The sequence below is a fragment of the Schistocerca serialis genome, chromosome 1, assembly GCF_023864345.2.
Source record: "Schistocerca serialis cubense isolate TAMUIC-IGC-003099 chromosome 1, iqSchSeri2.2, whole genome shotgun sequence".
NCBI classification, from domain to species: domain Eukaryota; kingdom Metazoa; phylum Arthropoda; class Insecta; order Orthoptera; family Acrididae; genus Schistocerca; species Schistocerca serialis.
In genome coordinates, this window is record NC_064638.1 from 720,505,736 (window position 1) to 720,527,118 (window position 21,383).

General features: G+C 38.6%; 1 protein-coding gene across 9 annotated transcripts in view; it reads right to left on the minus strand.

Annotated features, from left to right (window-relative positions):
* Window positions 1–21,383, minus strand: part of LOC126481357 (serine/threonine-protein kinase MARK2-like) — a 303,564-nt gene that overhangs the window by 67,676 nt on the left and 214,505 nt on the right. For all 9 annotated transcript variants that reach the window (XM_050105112.1, XM_050105094.1, XM_050105085.1 and 6 more), the window contains 2 exons: window positions 16,735–16,917; window positions 1,467–1,638 (listed from right to left, as the gene is read on the minus strand). In XM_050105112.1, coding sequence (XP_049961069.1) covers window positions 1,467–1,638; window positions 16,735–16,917 — 355 coding nt within the window. The remainder of the gene's footprint in view (window positions 1–1,466; window positions 1,639–16,734; window positions 16,918–21,383) is intronic.

The window sequence follows — 21,383 nt, forward strand, 5'->3', positions numbered from 1 at the left end:
ACAAAGTTAATCCGCACCCAATTTTGCATCAACATATTTATAATTTTCTTGCAATTTACGTATTACGAAAAAATGCATGTGGAGAAAATATGATGCTGGCATGATGTTGGCCGTCCAGTAGTGTTTACAAATATTAAATGGTTAAGTTTCTTGACACCAGGGCACTCAACTCAGTGGATTTGAAGTGGTAAACGAGTAAAAGTTGTAACAATTCATGCCATACCTCCTGCCACTGCCAAGCTCTAATCGCGTGGTGGCTGATGGGAGTAACTAGGTTCGTTCAAATGAAAATATTGTGACCAATCAGAACCATTTCCAAACTGTCTCTACTGTGCAAATGCAGTTTTGTGGTGGTTATCATTGTGACACCTCTGTTGAACCATATTTAGCGCATTTCGGCGTATGGCCACGTGGAGCACTAGATGACACAGTCACTCACTTTGCATTGCTCAAATGTTTTTAGTGTAAAAACAGTGCTGGTTACATATTGTATTCATGCTGAGCAAAACATGTTTCGAGAATTTATTCTTGTTGTCGAGTTCAATATTTACGTACGTATTTTTTTTTTGTGATGTTACACAAACAAAAAATGTGAGTGACAGTTTGCTGTGTGTCTGGCTTTATACATAACTGATGAGGCACAGTACACGATAACTTCAAAAAGATGACTACAGTGTAAGAAACGCAGAACAACACATACTCAAACACCACGCAAAGTACATATTTGCACTTGACAATGAGAAAAAATTCTCGAAACGCGTCATGCTAAGCATGAAAAAATACGTAACTAGCGCAGTATTTCGTTATTTAAATGATGAATGGCAGCTGCAGGGTTTTAAAAACATCGATTTTAACATGAAATTGTGTCTAACGTTTGTACTTCCCAGACATTTACCTGTTCCAGATACATCAGCGATTTTTATTAGATAATAAATCTTCACCAGATAGTAAAAAAGTCCCTGACAAGTCTTTTGATGCCTGTTATGTACCATGTATCAAACATAAAGTGCAAGGGGGTATCCTATACGTAACTTTTACAGCTTAAAATGTTATTTCCCACATTTTACATTTTCCCGCGGTTTACACAATTTTTTTGAAGTCCCTTGAAAAGTGTAAAAGTGGGGTTTCGCTGTATGTAGTACACCACGACAAACAGTTTCTTAGTAATGTGAGCAGTCTCATTCTCTTGTGTCTAGGTAGTATGGTTAACTGATGTTGCTTTATGGAGAATACCTTCAAACGGTTATCATAACTTGTCAAAGGGGTGAGAAATGAAAACTAAAAAGACAATGATAAAAAGTAGTTTTCAATTTAAGAAATTATTTAAGGCAGCTATTTGGAAGCTGATTGCACAATATTTATGAAAACAGCAAAATTTATGCTAAGAGAACATTTGACGCATGAAAATTAAAACTTATTACATGTTTGAACACTGTGTTGTCAGCATCAATCAATGGTAGTCATACCTGGGACTCTCAATGGTAGCATTTGTCTTTTCATTGGAAGCAGCCTTTGCTTCATAACTTAACGTTGTTCTCCGGCCCACAGAACCACCAGGAGTAAGCGCACGATTACCAGACATAGTATTAGATTTTGTGACACTTCGAGGTTTCCCTGGGCTTGCTCCACTTGTTGCACCTAGAACACAAATTCAGGTTGTTACACAAAAGCATATCGTCAACTGTTTACTAATTTCAGAAATAAATAATTTAAATAAAGTATTTGACATGGAGTTGAGACAATTTCCCACTAACTTCATTACTAGTCATCAGAAAATGAGAATCTTTTGACTGTTTAACCATGTTCAGTTATGATCGTATAGGTGAAAGGTAGTAAGAGACGTTTTATGGAGACAGAAGGAATAAGTATTACCAATGTGTAAGCACTCAGTCAGTAATAGTGGTGCACTAGTATCAATCTGAAAATGTTGATTGTTGAATTAATTTAGTCATCTTAACATTTAAAACTTGTGGTCAAATGCTACGTATAAAATAACTTTAATATTCTCAAGATCATTGTTGGCAATGATGTTGGTCAGTAATCCTTTAATAGTTCGGTGTGGGAATTTGTACCATTCTGAATTACTGTAGATTTTCAGAAACAATAAGGGAAGAAATACAAGGCGTGTTCCCAAAGTGACTAATCTTTTGAAAGAATTCACCAATCACTACAGTCAGCGTCCTGTTTGCCCTGGGAGCTTCTAATGGAATGTTTGACAGGCAGTTACTGTTTACTTCTTTCCAATATAATCATCTGTTGTCAAGCTGTGGCCACTGAAGACAGCACATACACTGTGTTTGTCACTTTAAAGACAAATTGTAGAAAAAAAATCTGGGTGGATATATGTGCTTATGTAAGGTTCCTGCAAACAAGGAAATAAGCATACAATAGTGTTTGGTTAAACAGCTACACAATGAGCACTGCACAAGGTATTTGTTGGGCTTATGTGGGACTGTGAATAATGCAAGTGTTTTAAAGAAACCAGAACTTTGAATCAAGAAGACACACAGTCTGGAAGAAACTGTCTCCGTCAACTAAATGATCACATAGTTGCAGTCTTTCCTCCATCCCACTCTCCTAACTTGGCCCTGGTATACTACTTTTTGTTTCCCAAACCAAGAACTACACTTTTACCAAAGCACATATAAAATATAGAAATTATGAGAGAACTTTGCTCCATCCTAATAGTACCTTATAAAGAGGAGTACAGGTCCAACATATCAGCACAATACGTGATAGGATAGGGGTGGCAACTTAAAGAGAGAAACAAAGAAACAAGAAGGGAATAATCTTATTTCATGAGGGCTCCATGCAATCAAAGATAAATTTCATACAGCAAAAACCTGATACAGTGCGGCATGAAAATCTTACTACAGTCTGCACGTAGCCATGTAGTGTCATGCAAAGCTTCAGTCTGACCAGAACTAGAAATTGCTGGAATAAGTATATTCCAATGATGAAAATGCAACAGATGAAGAATGTAGTGACAAGTTTTGACAGCAGATATGTTCAGTCACAATGTGATGTTCTGTACTGAGCACTTGAACCAAACCTGGTACCTTTACCATTCACTGTAACTGCTTTATCCATTGAGCAATATGCCTTGAAGTTTCAAATCAGTGCACCCTACACTGTAGAGTGAAAATTCACTCTGGCAACAATTCCCTAGGCTGTGACTAGGACATGTCCCCAAAGCAACCTTTCTTCCAGGTGTGCTAGCCTCGTAAGGTATGGTGGAGCACTTTTGTAAAGTTTGGCAGGTAGGAGAAGAGGTACTGGCAGAAGTAGAGTTGTGAGGCATGTTCGTGAGTCGTGTTTGGATGGCTCAGTTGGTAGCGCACTTGCCCATGAAATGGTAAAGGTTCCAGGTTCACAATTTTAATCTGGCTGGAAGTTTCAGCACAGATGACAATGGCATTATGAATGCTGACTGAAAAGAACTGCAGAATGGTCGGAGCTGTACGACAAAGAGGAAGGAGAATAATATGTGGATGGAACAACAAAATGGAACAAACCATATTCAGCTGTCACACCTGATGAATATAAAACAAAGCGCACAAAAGAGAATGTGTGGAATGATCCAACTAAGAATGCTGACAAAAAATGAATCCACAGTAGCTTGCAGCAAATGCTGTAAATAACTGCCTATTTCGTAGGGTGCGTTATACACTTTAGTACAAATGGTGCAAACGGTTCTGAGCACTATGCGACTTAACTTCTGAGGTCATCAGTCGCCTAGAACTTTGAACTAATTAAACCTAACTAACCTAAGGACATCACACACATCCATGCCCGAGGCAGGATTCGAACCTGTGACCGTAGCGGTCACGCGGTTCCAGACTGTAGCGCCTAGAACCGCACGGCCACTCCGGCCGGCCACTGTAGTACAGTACAGTGTTTTATATGGAACTACTATTGTGATATTGTTTGGTCACTGTTTGAGTGAAGTTTATTCAAAAGCTGTTTGTGGTACAGTTCACATAGTAGCTGTATTTGGGAAATTTTTTAACACTGGGGACCAAGTCCAAGCACAACTCGTACCAAAACAATGTTTTCAGTGGATGGCGCCCGAGTATATTTCAAGCTGCAATGTTTTACGACTTGCACCTCCTACCATTCGAAAAGTGGACTGGTTTCATATGAGAATGATATATGAATGTCCAGGTATATGTCTCTTGAAAGCGACTGCCCTTAGTTGTTCGATTACAGAATTACTTTGAAGGAACAGCAGCAAACATAGGTGCTGCTGTCATGACTGACTCAGTCTCTGTGGGCTCACATTGAGAGATTCATGTCTATTCTTGTTAGATTTTGCTGTTGATTATAATTCTGCTACAAGTATGTCACCCATTATGAGTGAGCAAGACATTTTGGAAGAACTGATTGATTCTGGATCGGAAGGAGAAATATCAGAGTGGGAACAGTCTGAAAAGGACTCATATTCTGGTGAGCTGCTGTCTGCTATCGTTTTTCATCTATAATGCTGCTGCTTCAGATACTGCTGCTACAATTACAATGTAGTTAAGCTGGACATTTGAGTATATACAGCCAGCTATGTCATAGTTCTCAAAAATCCTGGAGTAGAACAGCAGCTGAGGAAAGATTCACTCTGCTAGACCTTGTTTTCAATTTTCTTTCCCCATTCTACTGTGTAACACATTAAATCAGGAACCAGCAGGTACACAAAGACAGTTTATGACAAACTGAAGACAGTATCCAAATTAAAGGACACAGTGTTAGGCATTCATCATTAGGTGTGAAGCTTCATTATTATTATTATTATTATTATTATTATTTTTGCCGGAATTCTTCATTTGTAGGGACCTGAAAAATTTGCATTTTGCAGTAAATGTGAATACAGACGCCAAATCTGTGTCAAAATGCGAAAACATGAAGTTACCTAATTGATGTTATTTCATAGTAAATTGCACCCAGATGAACTATTTTATCAGATAGTTTGGGACAGCTTTACTTTCTGCATATAAATATCGAAAATTTAACCAATTTTCTTTACTGGTATTGCACATCAGCTGGTGAAGTCTAGTTTGGGAAGATAATGTGTGTAACAAAGCTGGTGAAAAAACGTGTGCACACACACACACACACAATGTCCTATCAATACACCCAATTCTCTAGTGCCACACAAACTGTGCGTGTCAGAATGGTCTGTATTAGATACACTCTGCATAACGCGTCATATGGGGGCCATCCAGAAAATAAAATTGTTTGCACATTCAGTCCATGCACCTCTCTTGTTGCAACCATTTATCAGTTTCTGGTGTCCAGTGTGATGTGTGACAGTTGGTGTATGTGACTGAAGTCAGACCTGATACGTCCAGAGAAAGCTGTGACTATGGCCGTGCTGATTGTGAATCCCACCGACTGTGAGGTGTTATTTGATTTCTGCACGCAGAAAATGTCTGACCCTATGACATTCACAGCGATCATGTTACCATTTATGGTGAAGGTGTAATGAATGCAGCCGGTGTATGAAAGTGGCGCATAATTTATAAGAATGAGAGGAAAGATGTTCGTGATGAGAAGAGATCAGTGGGATCCTCCATCATCACAGATATGCTGAAACAAAAGGCGGATCGCATCTTTCGAGAGAACAGACGATTCACGATTACAGATATGCATAAACAATGTCAGGAACTGCCTCATTCAATTGTGCATGAAATTGTCACTCAGCACTTCAGGGTACATTCTTGGAGTGTTACAAAAGGGATGGCAACACATTCATTGATCAGATAGTTACACGAGATGAAAGGTGGGTTTTTCATAAACACCCACATGAAGAAACAGTCCCTGGAGTGGTATCATTCTCAGCAGCTGCATAAGTTCAAACAAACTGCATCAACTAAAAAACTGATGGCTTCTGCCTTCTGGGACAATGATTTCATGCCCCACAACACACTAATGTATAGTGACACATTCTGCATTACACTTTGATGTCTTCGTCAGGCTATACACAACCACTGAAGAAGCGAGTTCTCGCATGGAAGTGTCGTGTCACATGGAAATGCACATTCACATACTGCCTGGCAGAGACAGGCCTTGTTGTGAAGGAAATTCTGGTGGGACACCTTTGAGCATCCTCCCTGTAGTCCAGACACAGCATTGTCAGATCATTTTCCTGCTTCCACAACTGGAAGAGCACCTTGCTGGTAAATGTTTTGCAAATGAAGACTTGAAGGATGCTGTTGTGACTTGATTGAATGACCACGAAGCCACAAGTAATGATGACAGTATACAAAAACTGGTGCCAATGTAGGACCACAATTTCTGAATGCTAGTTTAAGTTCAATAGTTGATTTAATGCAGAAACCTTTAACATGGTTGTTTTACGTGGTTGGAGTTTTGAACTGTGGATGCATCTAATACTGCTAGAGATCAAGCCTAAACTACCTTGTTTACAACACACTACCAATCGCAGCAAGATATTGCACAGGAGCTATTCCCCTACTTTTTTATTTATTTATTTATTTATTTTGAAATGAGCAGGAAGACTAATCATGGTCCATCACAAATTGTGATTATGACCCTCACGACACAACAAGGCATCTGTGAATCCTATGACCATGTGTCAGTTCTGTTTTCGCAGAAACACAGAACACGGGTGCAGGCTGCTGCCCTGCCATAGGAAGGCAGGGCTTGTTCCCTTGCAGCACTCCTCACCTCTCTGGCAGTCAAAATTCTAGTTCATTTATGCTTGCAGACATCTGCCAATGTATAGTATCTGCACTCTTCACTATAGTGACTGGAAAACAAAAACTATCACCATATTTTGACCACACCAGAATTCTTCCCCTAACATGCAAATCGAGTGGGGTTCTACTTCTATATCAAGTGCCTTACTGATTCTATACCTAGTTTTGTCCAGTATTGGTAGCACAGCCACAAATGCTCATGAAAGGTCGAAACTAATATTCTGTAGATTCTGTAATTATCAAATTGGATGGGAAAATAAAAATAATGTTGAGAAACACTTTAAATCGGATATGTATTCAGTTCACTGGCGGGAAAAATAATGATGCTGCTTCTCAACAGAACAATCATATGTTGAAAACTTACATACAGTTAAAAGAAGGAAACAAAGGCTACTAAAAAAAAAAACACTGCCTAAGGTCTTTGCAAAGGGAAATGTCTCAGTTAAAAAGTTCCCCAATCACCACTTCTTTAAGGGTCAATTCTGAAACATTGAGGCTCTGTCCTCACGCAAATACTGTGACAGTCTTTTAAATTTGTGAGTCTCACGATTTACAAATGAACAAAAAAATCAGATGGGAATTTTGCCAAAATTAGATGCAGGTTTTTTGGGTCCCTAATCATGTATGGCTCATTACGAAATCAAAATTGACAGATTACTGGTATGTCAATAGGTTTTATTCCAATTGCTTTCCCACGGACAATAATGATCAGAAATAGATCCAAGGCCACACTTTCAAATTTACACTTGAACTGCAATTCTGCCTACATTCCCACAAATCATCCTCAGCATGATGCCATGTCAAAAATCAGACATTTTTTGATCAATTATTAGAAGAATTTAAAAAGTAATTTTACCCACGTGAAACATCCTAAGGCATAAGTCTGTGTCAATGAGGAAAAATCACACCCATTCACAAAATTACAGCCTCGGACATTTCTATTCGTACAAAGGATGGTCCCAAGACAAAGTCAAAGCCAGATTCTAGTCTCTATTGTAGTAACTGAAAACAGGGATTGATAGACGTGATAAGATGATTTTTATCATCCTTTAAAAAAAAAATGGTTCAAATGGCTCTGAGCACTATGGGACTTAACATCTATGGTCATCAGTCCCCTAGAACTTAGAACTACTTAAACCTAACTAACCTAAGGACAGCACACAACACCCAGCCATCACGAGGCAGAGAAAATCCCTGACCCCGCCGGGAATCGAACCCGGGAACCCGGGCGTGGGAAGCGAGAACGCTACCCCACGACCACGAGATGCGGGCATCATCCTTTCAAGAAGTAGTAAATGAAGTGATGGAAAAAAAAAACTATTTTGTCACAAGTTCATAGAGGCTGCAACAAATGCTTTTGTTCTGTATCTGAGATTAGAAATCCTAATGAGAAGTCATCATCTTTGCATACCCCAGAATGCTTCAACATTATGATACAAAATCTAATTATGTGTGGCAGTGCTTAAAAAAAATCACGTCGCACATTTTTTTTTAAGAAAATTATGTTTTCTGTAATCTTTATTATAAAATTCATAATGAATCAGAGAACTAAAATAAAGATTGAAAACAGAGCTTGAAGATTGGTCTCTTTAAATATTTCTTGCCAAAGATATGTCAAATGCAGATGAGCCAGCAACATTTTTAATAATGGCATAAATGGCCGTTTACTGGTCTCAACGTGTTAAATTCTTTATTCCTTGCCTTATTTAAATTTAAATAATGTACAATATTATCATTTCATACTTGTATTCAAGTTTTTATTTTTCTTCTGTAGGTGCAGAGATGCTCAGCAGACTAATCCTGGCATGAAACAGGTGGCCACAAAGACTACACATAACACAGGGTGGAGGACATGGCTGGTCCTGGTGATGTTTTGATCTCCGATGTTTCTTATTTTCCGGTTTTCGATGCTCCTTCTCAAAATGTACAACAGAAGATTACATAGTGTCAGTACAGCGTAACATTGCTTCAGGGTGCTTTGCCAGACTTTCCATTCTTAGTCTCACAAACCACAGTTCACTATCAATATAACACGCAATTACAGCTTCCTAAGTAACAATGGATGAATGGAGAAGGAATGAGGTTATAGGTAGATAGAATTTGGTCTGGGTGACCTGGAGACTGACTGAAGAAGCCTGCCCTGTTAGTATGCGATCAGTTTCATTCTCACAGAGCAGAAGACATTAAAAATAGACTGAATGAACTGAAGTCTCAAGTTAGCTTTAATGCTAGGAGGGGTAACTACTTCACTTCAATCATTAGATGAATGTATCAACAGACCCTTTAAGGGACTTACAGAGGAGAAGTGGGACTGATGAACGCAATCTACAGACTTTGAAACTACATCAGGAAGGAGGGAGGGAGGAAGGGACCCAGCACATTTCTCAAGATTGTGAGTGGGTCAAAGCTCCACGGGACTCTACAAAAATGATTCAATTGTTTGAGAAGTGTATGATCAGTAAGGCAGTAGATGGCACAGATGATAATTTACTGCATGAAGATTCCGGTTCTGACATAACAGCTTCACGTATTTCTTCTTTCAGCTCTGATGACCAATTTTGTATATTGTGAGCACTTTTTCCTATTTACATTGCCTAGAAATGTGATGTAAGTGCACATGTGTGTTATACAGCAAAGTCCCGGTAATCCGAACGTTCGCTTAATCCAAACATGAAAAATGTTAGTCTATGTGTGTACGTACAGCAGTTTACCGCACATTTTTCCATACTATTTTAATTTACACAGTACAGTAAACATGTATTACAAAAATTGGCAAGAAAACATTAGGTTTAAACAATGCATAACAATGAAAGAAAAGCTGTCAAACTTACTAAAACACAGCAGACATTTAGATGACGAAAACTCAGTCACTGTTTTATGGCATCATGAAGACAGTCTTTTATATGACTCACAGTTGCGCCATCGTCTTATAAACATTACATCAGCAGGTGTAGCAGTGGGCTGTTGCTCCAAATAACATAGTGTAAGGTCAAGGGCTTCTGCTGCATCACACTGTGGCACCAGCTCTCCTGTGTCATTCTCAGGCTCATTGACACTTCTGTCACAACAGTCCCCTTCTTCCTGGTCTCGAGTCACAGCAGTTTCAGTAAGGTTCTCCACACATGCCCCATCCAATCATCTACGTCTTCTTCACTAGCTTCTTCACATCCAGGGATTGTCTGTATCATCTGTAGTAGCTTCCTGGGTTCTTCTTCCAATTACCAATGGTTGCTTTATCAACACCCAGTTCCGTTGCCAGTTTAGATACATTCCCACCATTGTCTATCCACTTCAAAACGTTTAGTTTTTCTTTGAGAGTTAACATCGTATGTTTCTGTTTACTCACGACAAAATTACATGCACCACTACACCTGAACGAATACAATACAACTGTTATGCATGCCAGCGATCGATAACTAGTGCCAGCGATCGATAACTAACATAACCAAGCACTTCGCGAGTCAACTGGCAGTGCACTGACCTCAGACACTACAAAGGTCTCAATACCGCACAACAACAAGGGCAGGGAGTGAGAGTGAGCCATCGTTTCCAAACTTGTTCCCATTTGTTACCATGGTGTAGCTACTTATCTGGTTGGTATACTTCATTCAAGAAACTAGTCACCATAATTCCGCCTAGCCCGAACAAATTGGTAATCCAAACAAGGTCCGGTCGCAATTAGTTCAGATTAATGAGACTCTACTGTAATTGTTTTGTAGTAGATGTATTAAACAAGCAGTTCCCCCCTCCATAAAAAAAATAAAGTTTTACAGAAGATGGTGTGTCTTATACACCAGCAAACATGGCAGCATGTTGGCGATTTACAGACTTCTTTTTTTTTAATGTATGACTGTATCTCTACTCAAAAATTCCTTTATGGTATAGAAAGTGTTAAGGAGAAATCTCTAATCTATATTTGAAAACATTTCTGATATCTTTCAGACACACTACTTCCATGGAAGATTGACAAAGAGTTTTATAGCTATTTCACCACTTTCTGTGTCAAAGTTAGATTCATTAAAAGGTAATGCAGATCATTTTTCCTTCTAGTGTAGAACTTGTGAATATCTGTTACTGTCAAACTTAGATGCCTTGCTGACAATAAATTTAATACCTGAATAAATTTACTGCAAGTATGAGGTTAACATTCTCAACTGCTGAAAGAGGTAATTGTAAGACATATGAGTGTGAGCAATTATTTTCTTTTGAGGAATGAATGCTTTTTGCCCAAGTGAGTAGTTTAGCCAGAGTATTATGCCAATCATCAATGAATGAATATATATGTTAACTCACTGCCTTCTATATCCCCAATGATCACACTTTTTCTTATAGCAAAAGTAGCCGAACCCAGATACTTTAGTTTAAGTTGTCATCAATACCCACTCCCAAGAACTTAAGACTTTTACCCTCTTTATCATTTCTTGTAAGGGTACTAGGTTAATTGGAGAACTGGGCGAACTCGTTCCCTAAGTTTAAAGCTAGGACATATCTGTTAACCCATTTAGTCACTATCATTTATGATTTCTAAACAGATGCTTCTTTGCTCAGCTTTGCGAGACTGCTTGTATCATCTGCCTCCTGATTCATATAAAATGGCAGGTCATTAAAATAAAGCAAGAATAAACTCCCACTGTAATTTCTGCCCACACAGCTTTGTAGTTGTCTTTCTTTGTATGACTTTAACAGTCTAATGGAACATCCTGCATTGTTTTTGTTAAATAAGAACTAACCCAGGAATTTGCTGAATCACATATCCCATAAAAACTTAACTACCCTAATATAATATTATAACTGACACAACAGAGTGTCTTTGATAGTCACTAAGATTTTTATTATGTAATCAGAAAATATACGAAGTGTTCATTTTAACTGAAGATATTGAAATATCTTGAAAACAATACATTGGACCATAAAAAGTTATAATTCCAATTTGTTTGTCTCAGAGGGGGGCATCCAACAGTAGCATACTCGACCCACCACAACACCCTTTGAGTGTGCCACTTTGATATCTTCAATGAGGACTCCTGGTTTTTCTATCAGATTATAATTCAACGGCAAAATTTACGTGTACTTTGTCTGAAGCATTTTCTTCATTTTGCCATAGCTGGTGCTGTAATCGGAGGAATAGAAATGGGTACACAATCATGACTCAATGATCCTTGAATATCCAGTGGGACCACACCTCCATGCTGCAAGGGCAGGCCAGGCCAGTATTTGATAACTTTTAATTGGAAACTCCATTCACAACACTGTATTCCTCTGACATATCAAGCAAGTGACCACTCGACACGCCACTGTGACCATGGCATGAGATGAACATTATTTTACTTTTCCGATTAGAATCAGTGTTCAAGGACTGTATCGCAAACTTCAATACACTTAGTTATCTGACTTTCAAATGACTGTACAAGTGACAGAAGCTGATGCAGTTCACCATGTGTTCACAGCATATTGGCACTTGCTGGGACACCTTATCTTTTAAGTATCCCCACAGGAAGAAATCTGGCGACATCAAATCTGGCAATGTAGTGGACCAATTAATAGGCACCTTTGCCGATTGCTACTGTAAACACGGTCTAACACCTCCTGTATTTCAGTTGTGTAATGCGATGGGCAACCGTAATGCTGAAATCACATAAGCTGTCAAATGTCCAGAGCAACATCCTTCAGTAGTACTGGTAGTTCCTGTTCCAGAAAAATTCAATATCTGTGTCCATTCAATGTGCCGTTGATAAATTATGGGCCAATGAGTTTGTTCCCCAAGATGCTACACCATACATTACCTAACCAAGGATGTTGTTGGTCAACATGCCGTAACCAGTGGGGATTGTCTATACTATAGTGAAGTATGTTATGCCAGTTAATGCTACCATTATTTATGAATGTGGACTCATTGGAATATAGTACCTCGGCGAACAGTGTGGGGATCGTTTGCATTTGTTGATGTGCCCATTCACGAAAAAGTGTCATATTATGAAAATCGTCACCAGGAAGTTCTTGATGCAGTGACATGTGGTATGGATAATATTTGTGACAATGCAGTATTGTGATAATACTACTTACAGACATATTGGAATCGCAGTCTACCTGCCAGATCCTTATCGGTGGATTGTTGTGCACTGCCACTAGTACAGCTATTTCATTAGCTTCTCCTTTAACACGTTTGCTTCGTTTCCTTTTGCCGGTCTGTACACTGCCATCAGACATAAAATACATTCATAACTGCGTAAAAGAATGAACGAAGGTTAGTTTTTTCTGAAAGATGCCCAGTATACAAGGCAACATCAGCCTGAACATTTCTCTTACGTTCACCATAAATCAAGACATTTCAATTTTTTCTTCTGTGGTTGCAACATTCGTAGTCCACTTGCATGTCTGTACTCCAAATGATAGGTTGACGTGCAGGCAGTAAACACTGTGCAAAATTGCAATGTTTAGAGCTGCTTACTGTTCTGTGTGTGCACGATACGTGAAATCTGGCTGTGGGGTGCTGCCTGTTATGATAATGTTATAGTTTGCTAAGTGGCCACAGTGGCGCATCGAGTAGTCCCCTGTTCAATACTTCGGAGAAATACAACATTCCGAATGAGGTTTGCAGTTAGAAGTTATACAATACTGGCCTGTCCTGCCCTCCCAGCTTGGGAGTGGGGTCCCATGTGCCATTGGACATTCAAGGGCCACTGAGTAGCACATCATTAATTACAATTGTGTACCCATTTCTATTCTTCCAATTACAGTGCCATCTGAGGCAAAATGAAGAAAATGCTTCTGACAAAACGTATTCGCTCAATGGCATATATCAACCTTTCTGGGAAATCTGAGTCAATAAAGAATTACATATTATAGAGCCACAACTTTTTAGTGTCTAGAGGAGATATTATCAACCTCATACAAACTTTTTAGAGTCTTCCTTCAGATGGGGATGAGAGAGAAAATTTTAATTCATTAAATGTCCTCAGCATTGCTTCTTCAGCATACCATTTTGTTTTCTCCTCTGAACTGTTTGCACCAATTCACTTACCTATTTTTAAAAAGAAGAAATTAAAAATATCTTCCTTTACACTGCTCCTATTCTCTTTAACACTTTGGGCCCCGAGCCATAGCGCACAATGCTCTACCATAAGACCTAGCTGTTTTTAGCGTATTTTAATTTACTACAACTCTTAAATGGTTTTTGTTATAGCAATGACATTACCCTTCTTGAAAAGCTGGAACTTTCTAGTTTGAAAGTATGTATAATACTTTGTTCTTTTAATTAATATTTGCTTTCATTAAAGTTTCAATTATAGCATTGTTTTTGAAAAGAGGAAAAATTGGTCAAGGATATATGCACTTAATGCTCAGAAACAAAACTACATTATTTTAAACAAGAATTTTAATAATTATTTATACTGTTTGTTTTATCTACAGTAACCTCCTTTGGCTTTATTTTAAGATGTAAATTTGGTCTTTGTATGATAAATTTTGAAACACGGTAGTTTGCACAATGCCACTTTGCATTCACTACACTGGTAGCTTGCGTCTTTGCACCACACTTTCCCAGTAAACTTTTTGCCTCTCAGAGAACACACTACACATTGTTTTTGCTTCTGTTTCTTGCCTACTTCTGTCTCAATCTTTTCCAGAAAATGGTATCCAGTTGATAGTCTGGAGAGTCCTGATGTATCAGTTTGTGATTTGAAATCTCTGCTGGGTTTCAGGGAGAGCATAAGTGAACAATTGACAGGGATGGGGGAAAGAAATACAGTAGAAGAAGAATGGGTAGCTTTGAGGAATGAAATAGTGAAGGCAGCAGAGGATCAAGTAGGTAAAAAGACGAGGGCTAGTAGAAATCCTAGGGTAACAGAAGAGATGCTGAATTTAATTGATGAAAGGAGAAAATACAAAAATGCAGTTAGTCAAGCAGCCAAAAAGGAATACAAACGTCTCAAAAATGAGATCGACAGGAAGTGCAAAATGGCTAAGCAGGGATGGCTAGAGGACAAATGTAAGGATGTAAAGGCTTATCTCACTAGGGGTAAGATAGATACTGCCTACAGGAAAATTAAAAAGACCTCTGGAGAAAGGAGAACTACTTGCATGAATATCAAGAGCTCAGATGGAAACCCAGTTCTAAGCAAAGAAGGGAAAGCAGAAAGGTGGAAAGAGTATAGAGAGGGTCTGTACAAGGGCGATGTACTTGAAGACAATATTATGGAAATGGAAGAGGATGTAGATGAAGATGAAATGGGAGATACGATACTGCGTGAAGAGTTTGACAGAGCACTAAAAGACCTGAGTCGTAACAAGGCCCCAGGAGTAGACAACATTCCATTAGAACTACTGACAGCCTTGGGAGAGCCAGTCCTGACAAAACTCTACCATCTGGTGAGCAAGATGTATGAGGCAGGCGAAATACCCTCAGACTTCAAGAAAAATATAATAATTCCAATCCCAAAGAAAGCAGGTGTTGACAGATGTGAAAATTACTGAACTACCAGTTGAATAAGTCACAGCTGCAAAATACTAACGCGAATTCTTTACAGACAAATGGAAAAACTGGTAGAAGCCGACCTCGGGGAAGATCAGTTTGGATTCCATAGAAATGTTGGAACACGTGAGGCAATACTGACCCTATGACTTATCTTAGAAGAAAGATTAAGGAAAGGCAAACCTACATTTCTAGCATTTGTAGACTTAGAGAAAGCTTTTGACAATGTTGACTGGAATACTCTCTTTCAAATTCTGAAGGTGGCAGGGGTAAAATACAGAGAGCGAAAGGCTATTTACAATTTGTACAGAAAGCAGATGGCAGTTATAAGAGTCGAGGGACATGAAAGGGGAGCAGTGGTTGGGAAGGGAGTGAGACAGGGTTGTAGCCTCTCCCCGATGCTATTCAATCTGTATATTGAGCAAGCAGTAAAGGAAACAAAAGAAAAATTCGGAGTAGGTATTAAAATCCATGGAGAAGAAATAAAAACTTTGAGGTTCGCCGATGACATTGTAATTCCGTCAGAGACAGAAAAGGACTTGGAAGAGCAGTTGAACGGAATGGACAGTATCTTGAGAGGAGGATATAAGATGAACATCAACAAAAGCAAAACGAGGGTAATGGAAAGTAAGTGAATTAAGTCGGGTGATGCTGAGGGAATTAAATTAGGAAATGAGACACTTAAAGTAGTAAATGAGTTTTGCTATTTGGGGAGCAAAATAACTGATGATGGGCGAAGTAGAGAGGATATAAAATGTAGACTGGCAATGGCAAGGAAAGCATTTCTGAAGAAGAGAAATTTGTTAACATCGAGTATAGATTTAAATGTCAGGAAGTCGTTTCTGAAAGTATTTGTATGGAGTGTAGCCATGTATGGAAGTGAAATGTGGGCGATAACTAGTTTGGACAAGAAGAGAATAGAAGCTTTCGAAATGTGGTGCTACAGAAGAATGCTGAAGATTAGATGGGTAGATCACATAACTAATGAGGAGGTATTGAATAGAATTGGGGAGAAGAGAAGTTTGTGGCACAACTTAATTAGAAGAAGGGATCGGTTGGTAGGACATGTTCTGAGACATCGAGAGATCACCAATTTAGTATTGGAGGGCAGCGTGGAGGGTAAAAATCGTAGAGGGAGACCAAGAGATGAATACACTAAGCAGATTCAGAAGGATGTAGGCTGCAGTAGGTACTGGAAGATGATGAAGCTTGCACAGAATAAAGTAGCATGGAGAGCTGCATCAAACCAGTCTCAGAACTGAAGACAACAACAACAACTTATTTTCAAAAATGGATATAAACACATCAAGAATCATTTTGAATTCAGTGTTAGTATTAGGCTCACTGTAAACTTACAACATTTTCCTTAAAATCCACAGCACTTTTATCATTAATCAGCCCCACTGTTTAGTACTTTAAGGTAACTTATGTAGTACTTGACACAAGAAATCTTCTCTCATCATGTCATCATATTTCTTTATTACTAGTTAACAAATGTAATGAAAATAAAATTCAGAGAGTAGAATGTAATTACAAAGTATCTTGACCACTTACTTGAATCTAATACTGGAATGGCCGCCGTATTTTTTGGAGGGGCTGGGCGCGTTGCTGCACTTGCTGAATTTATTCGCGCTGTATTCTCCTTTATTGTTGCAGAGTCTACAGTATTTTGACGCTTGAAATTACTCGTTGGTGCATGATTATGGTTGCTCACATTAGGTGTGCCAGTTGGAGCCCCTGATGAAGTTACAGTTGATTTTAGAAGTTTGACAATCCAGGTAAAAAAATTAACAGTACATATTTACACAGTAATTACTATTAAAATATCAAAATGCCTTCCTTTTATATTTTTGTCTGAATACCTATTCCACAGAAGTTACATCTCCAAATGCCAAATTCCATTCTCTCTCTGGATTCTATTGAAAGTAGCCTTGATTTTGAAAGCTCAGTGTTAAATATGCTTTTAATTTTGCATGATTTTTACTTGCAGTAATTATGATGTTTATATTTGAATGTATAGTAACTGAAACAGTTAGGAAACTTCTAATCAAAGCGAACACCTATTACTTACGAGGGGCGTTTGAAAAGTCCGTGCAAAAATAAAAACTACTTACGTGTTTGGGGTAAACCTTTTTTAATTTTCTACATAGTCTCCTCTTTTAAACTTATACACTTCGTCCAACTCTGTTCTAATTTGTTGATCCCTTCCCAATAATGGGAATTGTCCAAGTCTGCAAAATAGCTATTAGTTGCTGCAATCGCTTCTTTGTTCCGAAAGCCATTTCTTCAAATTGTGGAACACATAGTAGTCCGAGAGAGCTAAGTCTGGAGAATAGGGGGAGGGGGATATGAAACGAGTTGTAATCCTATTTCCATTAAATTTGCGACCACAACTGCTGAGGTGTGTGCCGGTGCATTGTCGTGATGGAAAAGGACTTTTTTGAGGTCCAATCGCCAGCATTTTTCTTGCAGCTCGGTTTTCGAATGGTCCAATAATTATGAATAATATGCACCTGTAATAGTTTTACCCTTTTCCAGATAGTCGATGAGAATTATCCCTTGGGAATCCTAAAGACAGTCACCATAACCTTTCCGATCTTCGCCCTTTTTGGCGCAAGTTCTCCCTTAGTAACCCATTGTTTAGATAGTTGTTTGGTGTCAGGAGTATAGTAATGTATCCATGTTTCATCCACAGTGACGAAACGATGCTTAAAGTCTTGCGGATTCTTCCTGAACAACTGCCAACCATCCTCGCAACACTTCACACGATTCCGTTTTTGGTCAAGCGCGAGCAATCGCGGAACCCATCATGCGGATAGCTTTCTCATGTCCAAATGTTTATGCAAAATATTATGAACCCATTCATTTGAGATACCCACAGCACTAGCAATCTCACGCACCTTAACTCTTCTGTCATCCATCACCATATCATGGATTTCATCAATGATTTCTGGAGTCGTAACCTCCACAGGGCGTCCAGAATATTCAGCATCACTTGTGCCCATATGGCCACTCCGAAAGTTTTGAAACCACTTATAAACTGTTCTGATTGAAGGTGCAAAGTCACCGTATTGTTTATCAAGCTTCTCCTTAGTCTCCTGAGACGTTTTTCCTTTCACAAAGTAATATTTAATCACCACACGAAATTCTTTTTCGTCCATTTTTTGACAATCACTTGACTTCCTTGATTCACACGAATGCCAAACACAAAGAAATAGACCAATATGGCTGAAACTTTGTGTGCGTTTTTTCCAAAGATGTTACTAACTAAACATTACCTCGATACGAGCTGGTGGTGCCATCTCTCGGACTTTGTACGGACTTTTCAAACACCCCTCGTAAATAAGGACACCGACAACATGAAATGCATGTCTACTTTCACAAATATTTGTGTGTTTTTCTCCTGGCAACTAACAAAGTCATTACTGATTAATCATTATTTTCCCATTTCTGTCTTACCCTATAGCAACACAACTTTTGCAAAGATGCAGAAAATGGAAGTGATAAAATTTAGCTTCCTTTTCTTGCATTATTTGAAAATATTTAGGTCCATTCTTTACACCAAGGTAATAACTCTGGAGCACTTAACTGTTTGGGTGCCACAGAACAATGGCACTGAAAAGTAATGCAGTGTGTGACAATGACAAACTGAAGGATCACTGCAATCCACTTAATATCAGATCAAAGTGATGAAAGCATTACTGTCCCAGAAAAACCACCACACTATTATATTCAGATGATACTAGAATGCCCTGGGCAGAATAAAATAATGGAAACATAAAGATACTTCAACTGTAAAGAGTGTGTTCACATTTATTAATTATTCATTCGCAACAAACAGCAAGAACATAAGGAGTAAGGGGAACAAACCAAAAAAATACACAAAAATGTCTTAACTTTACCATGCTCTGCACTACGATCAATGTCACTTCGTTTTTTCAACATTTTGTTTAATTTTCACCAGGTTAAGTCTATATACTAACTTCTTATGTATGAATAGCAGTTAACAAGATGCGATATTTTACATGAGGTGCACTACGTAAGTTACAGACCAGTTGGTTCGAAAATGTGACTGTTGGCAATCTCTGTCTGATGCTTGTACAGTGTGTTGCAGAGGTCCTCCATTGTGAGGAGGCAAAGTTCAAAGGAGGCAAAGTTCGAAGTATCATTGTGATGGATGGCTGTACGCGATGACCAAATGCCACTTTTAAAAAGTATAATTTTTGCTTTTTCCTTCTTACAGTGGTGAATCAAAATATATATGAAAATAAATATTCCCACTACAAATGACTTTACATTATGAAGAGAGAAAGGAGTTCCCCCTCATGTAGTGATATGATGAAACTGGTTATTTACAAGCTAGAGACCTAAATGGCCATATATGAAGTTGTGTCAAATAAAAGATATAACAATATATAAAACTGAGTAGCGCAATTCACTGTTACCCAGATGGAGGAGATCAGTGTTTAATGTCCCATGGACAATGAAGTCATTAGAAGATGGAGCACAAGCTCAGATCAGGGAAGGAAATCGGCTGTGCCATTTCAAAGAGACTGTCGTGGCACTTGCCTGGAACGATTTAGTGAAATGGCAGAAAACATAAATCAGGATGGCCAGAAGTGGGTTTCAACTGTCGTCCACCCGAATGCAAGTCCAGTGTGCTTAATCGTTGTGCCACCCCACTTGGTACTACTGCTCAGATGGAAATATGATATCTGGAATAGTTTTAGTTCTCAAGTATGTTCAAATGATATGATGCTTCAGCTGCAAAGTTTTTAAACTCATACATGTTTACCATCCTGATGTCACATCCAGTAACTAGCATTTCTTCCTAATTAAGCACTACAAACTTGTCCTCGAGTGACCAAAAACAATATGACGGTATTCAATGCAAAATCTTTACAAAAGTTGTTAAATAATGTTAATATCTAGAAAAACAAAACAAAAATGAGTATGTGTGTATTGGCTTTCACATCATTTTCTTTAACAGCATGAGACAGAATTGATGGTCAGTACTTACCCTCAACAGGTAAAATATTTAGTACATACTCGAAATTATGCACACTGACCTAGCCTTAGAACTTCCCCAGGAAAGAGAGAAAGTTGGGGGAAGGTTAAAAAGGATGCACACAACAGATGTGTCTACTACACCTGGAGTCTGCTTGACCATCCCTTCCTTTCTAACCTCCTTTCTCTCCTCCCTGAGGAAGGATCTAATAGTTCTGAACGCTAAGGTGGTGTATGAACTTGTGTGCGGATCTTTTGGCAGTATTAGATCTTTTGCCCCCTGAAGGTAATCATGGGCTAGAAATTATGTAATATTTTAAATTCTGTTGTTGGAAAGAGAGGAAAAATAATATTTTGCACTGACTGAGGTGGGTAAGTTCTGCAATATGGAAAAGTTTGCAGCTGCGAGTCGTATATATTCTATCCTAAGCAACAACCAGAACACAGCCAATAACTGAGGTCATAATTAATCAATATACTGTATATTATAAATGTAAGTATGGTCTGTCCCCTCATGCCATTATATCTTCGCAACAAATATCTGCTGTCCCATGGGGGTTACATGATATGGTAGCTTCCCATACCCCATCCCTAGAGAAGGTTTTGCTTTGGAAGTACAGGGGTTGGGCTTGAAGACATAGGTGACAGAAGAGGGTATGACGCCACTGGATTACTTATGAGAAGTCACTGAAGCAGCTGAGAATTGAGTGCTTAAGTGGCCAGGACTGGATAGAATGTTACTTCTAGAAGGTTTTAGACTGTTCCAGAAAGCTACAGAATCTTCCAGAAGGTTTGCAAATGTTATAGAACTTCGCAAAATATTCGAGAATGTTTCTGTATGTTCCATTACTCTGTTATGGTGCAGGTATGTTCCAACTCTGAAGGGTATAAACAGGCAATGCCAGCTTATATTCATTAGTATACTTTTGGAAAGCAATTAAGAGTAAGATCAAGGAAAAGTGACATAAACCTACGTTAAAGTGAAATGCGTATGGTAGTGAACAGTGTGTTAAACGGGATTTTAGTGACTCAAGTAGTGAACTGCAAACACAAGCATCCAGCAAGAACAGCAAAGAAATGGAACAAATGAAAAGTGGGAATCATGTTAGGCTTCACAATCGAAGACATTGAATAATTGAGAAAAAACTTAACAGATGAACAATGAATTAAAATTACAAATGAGGCTTGACTGAGAG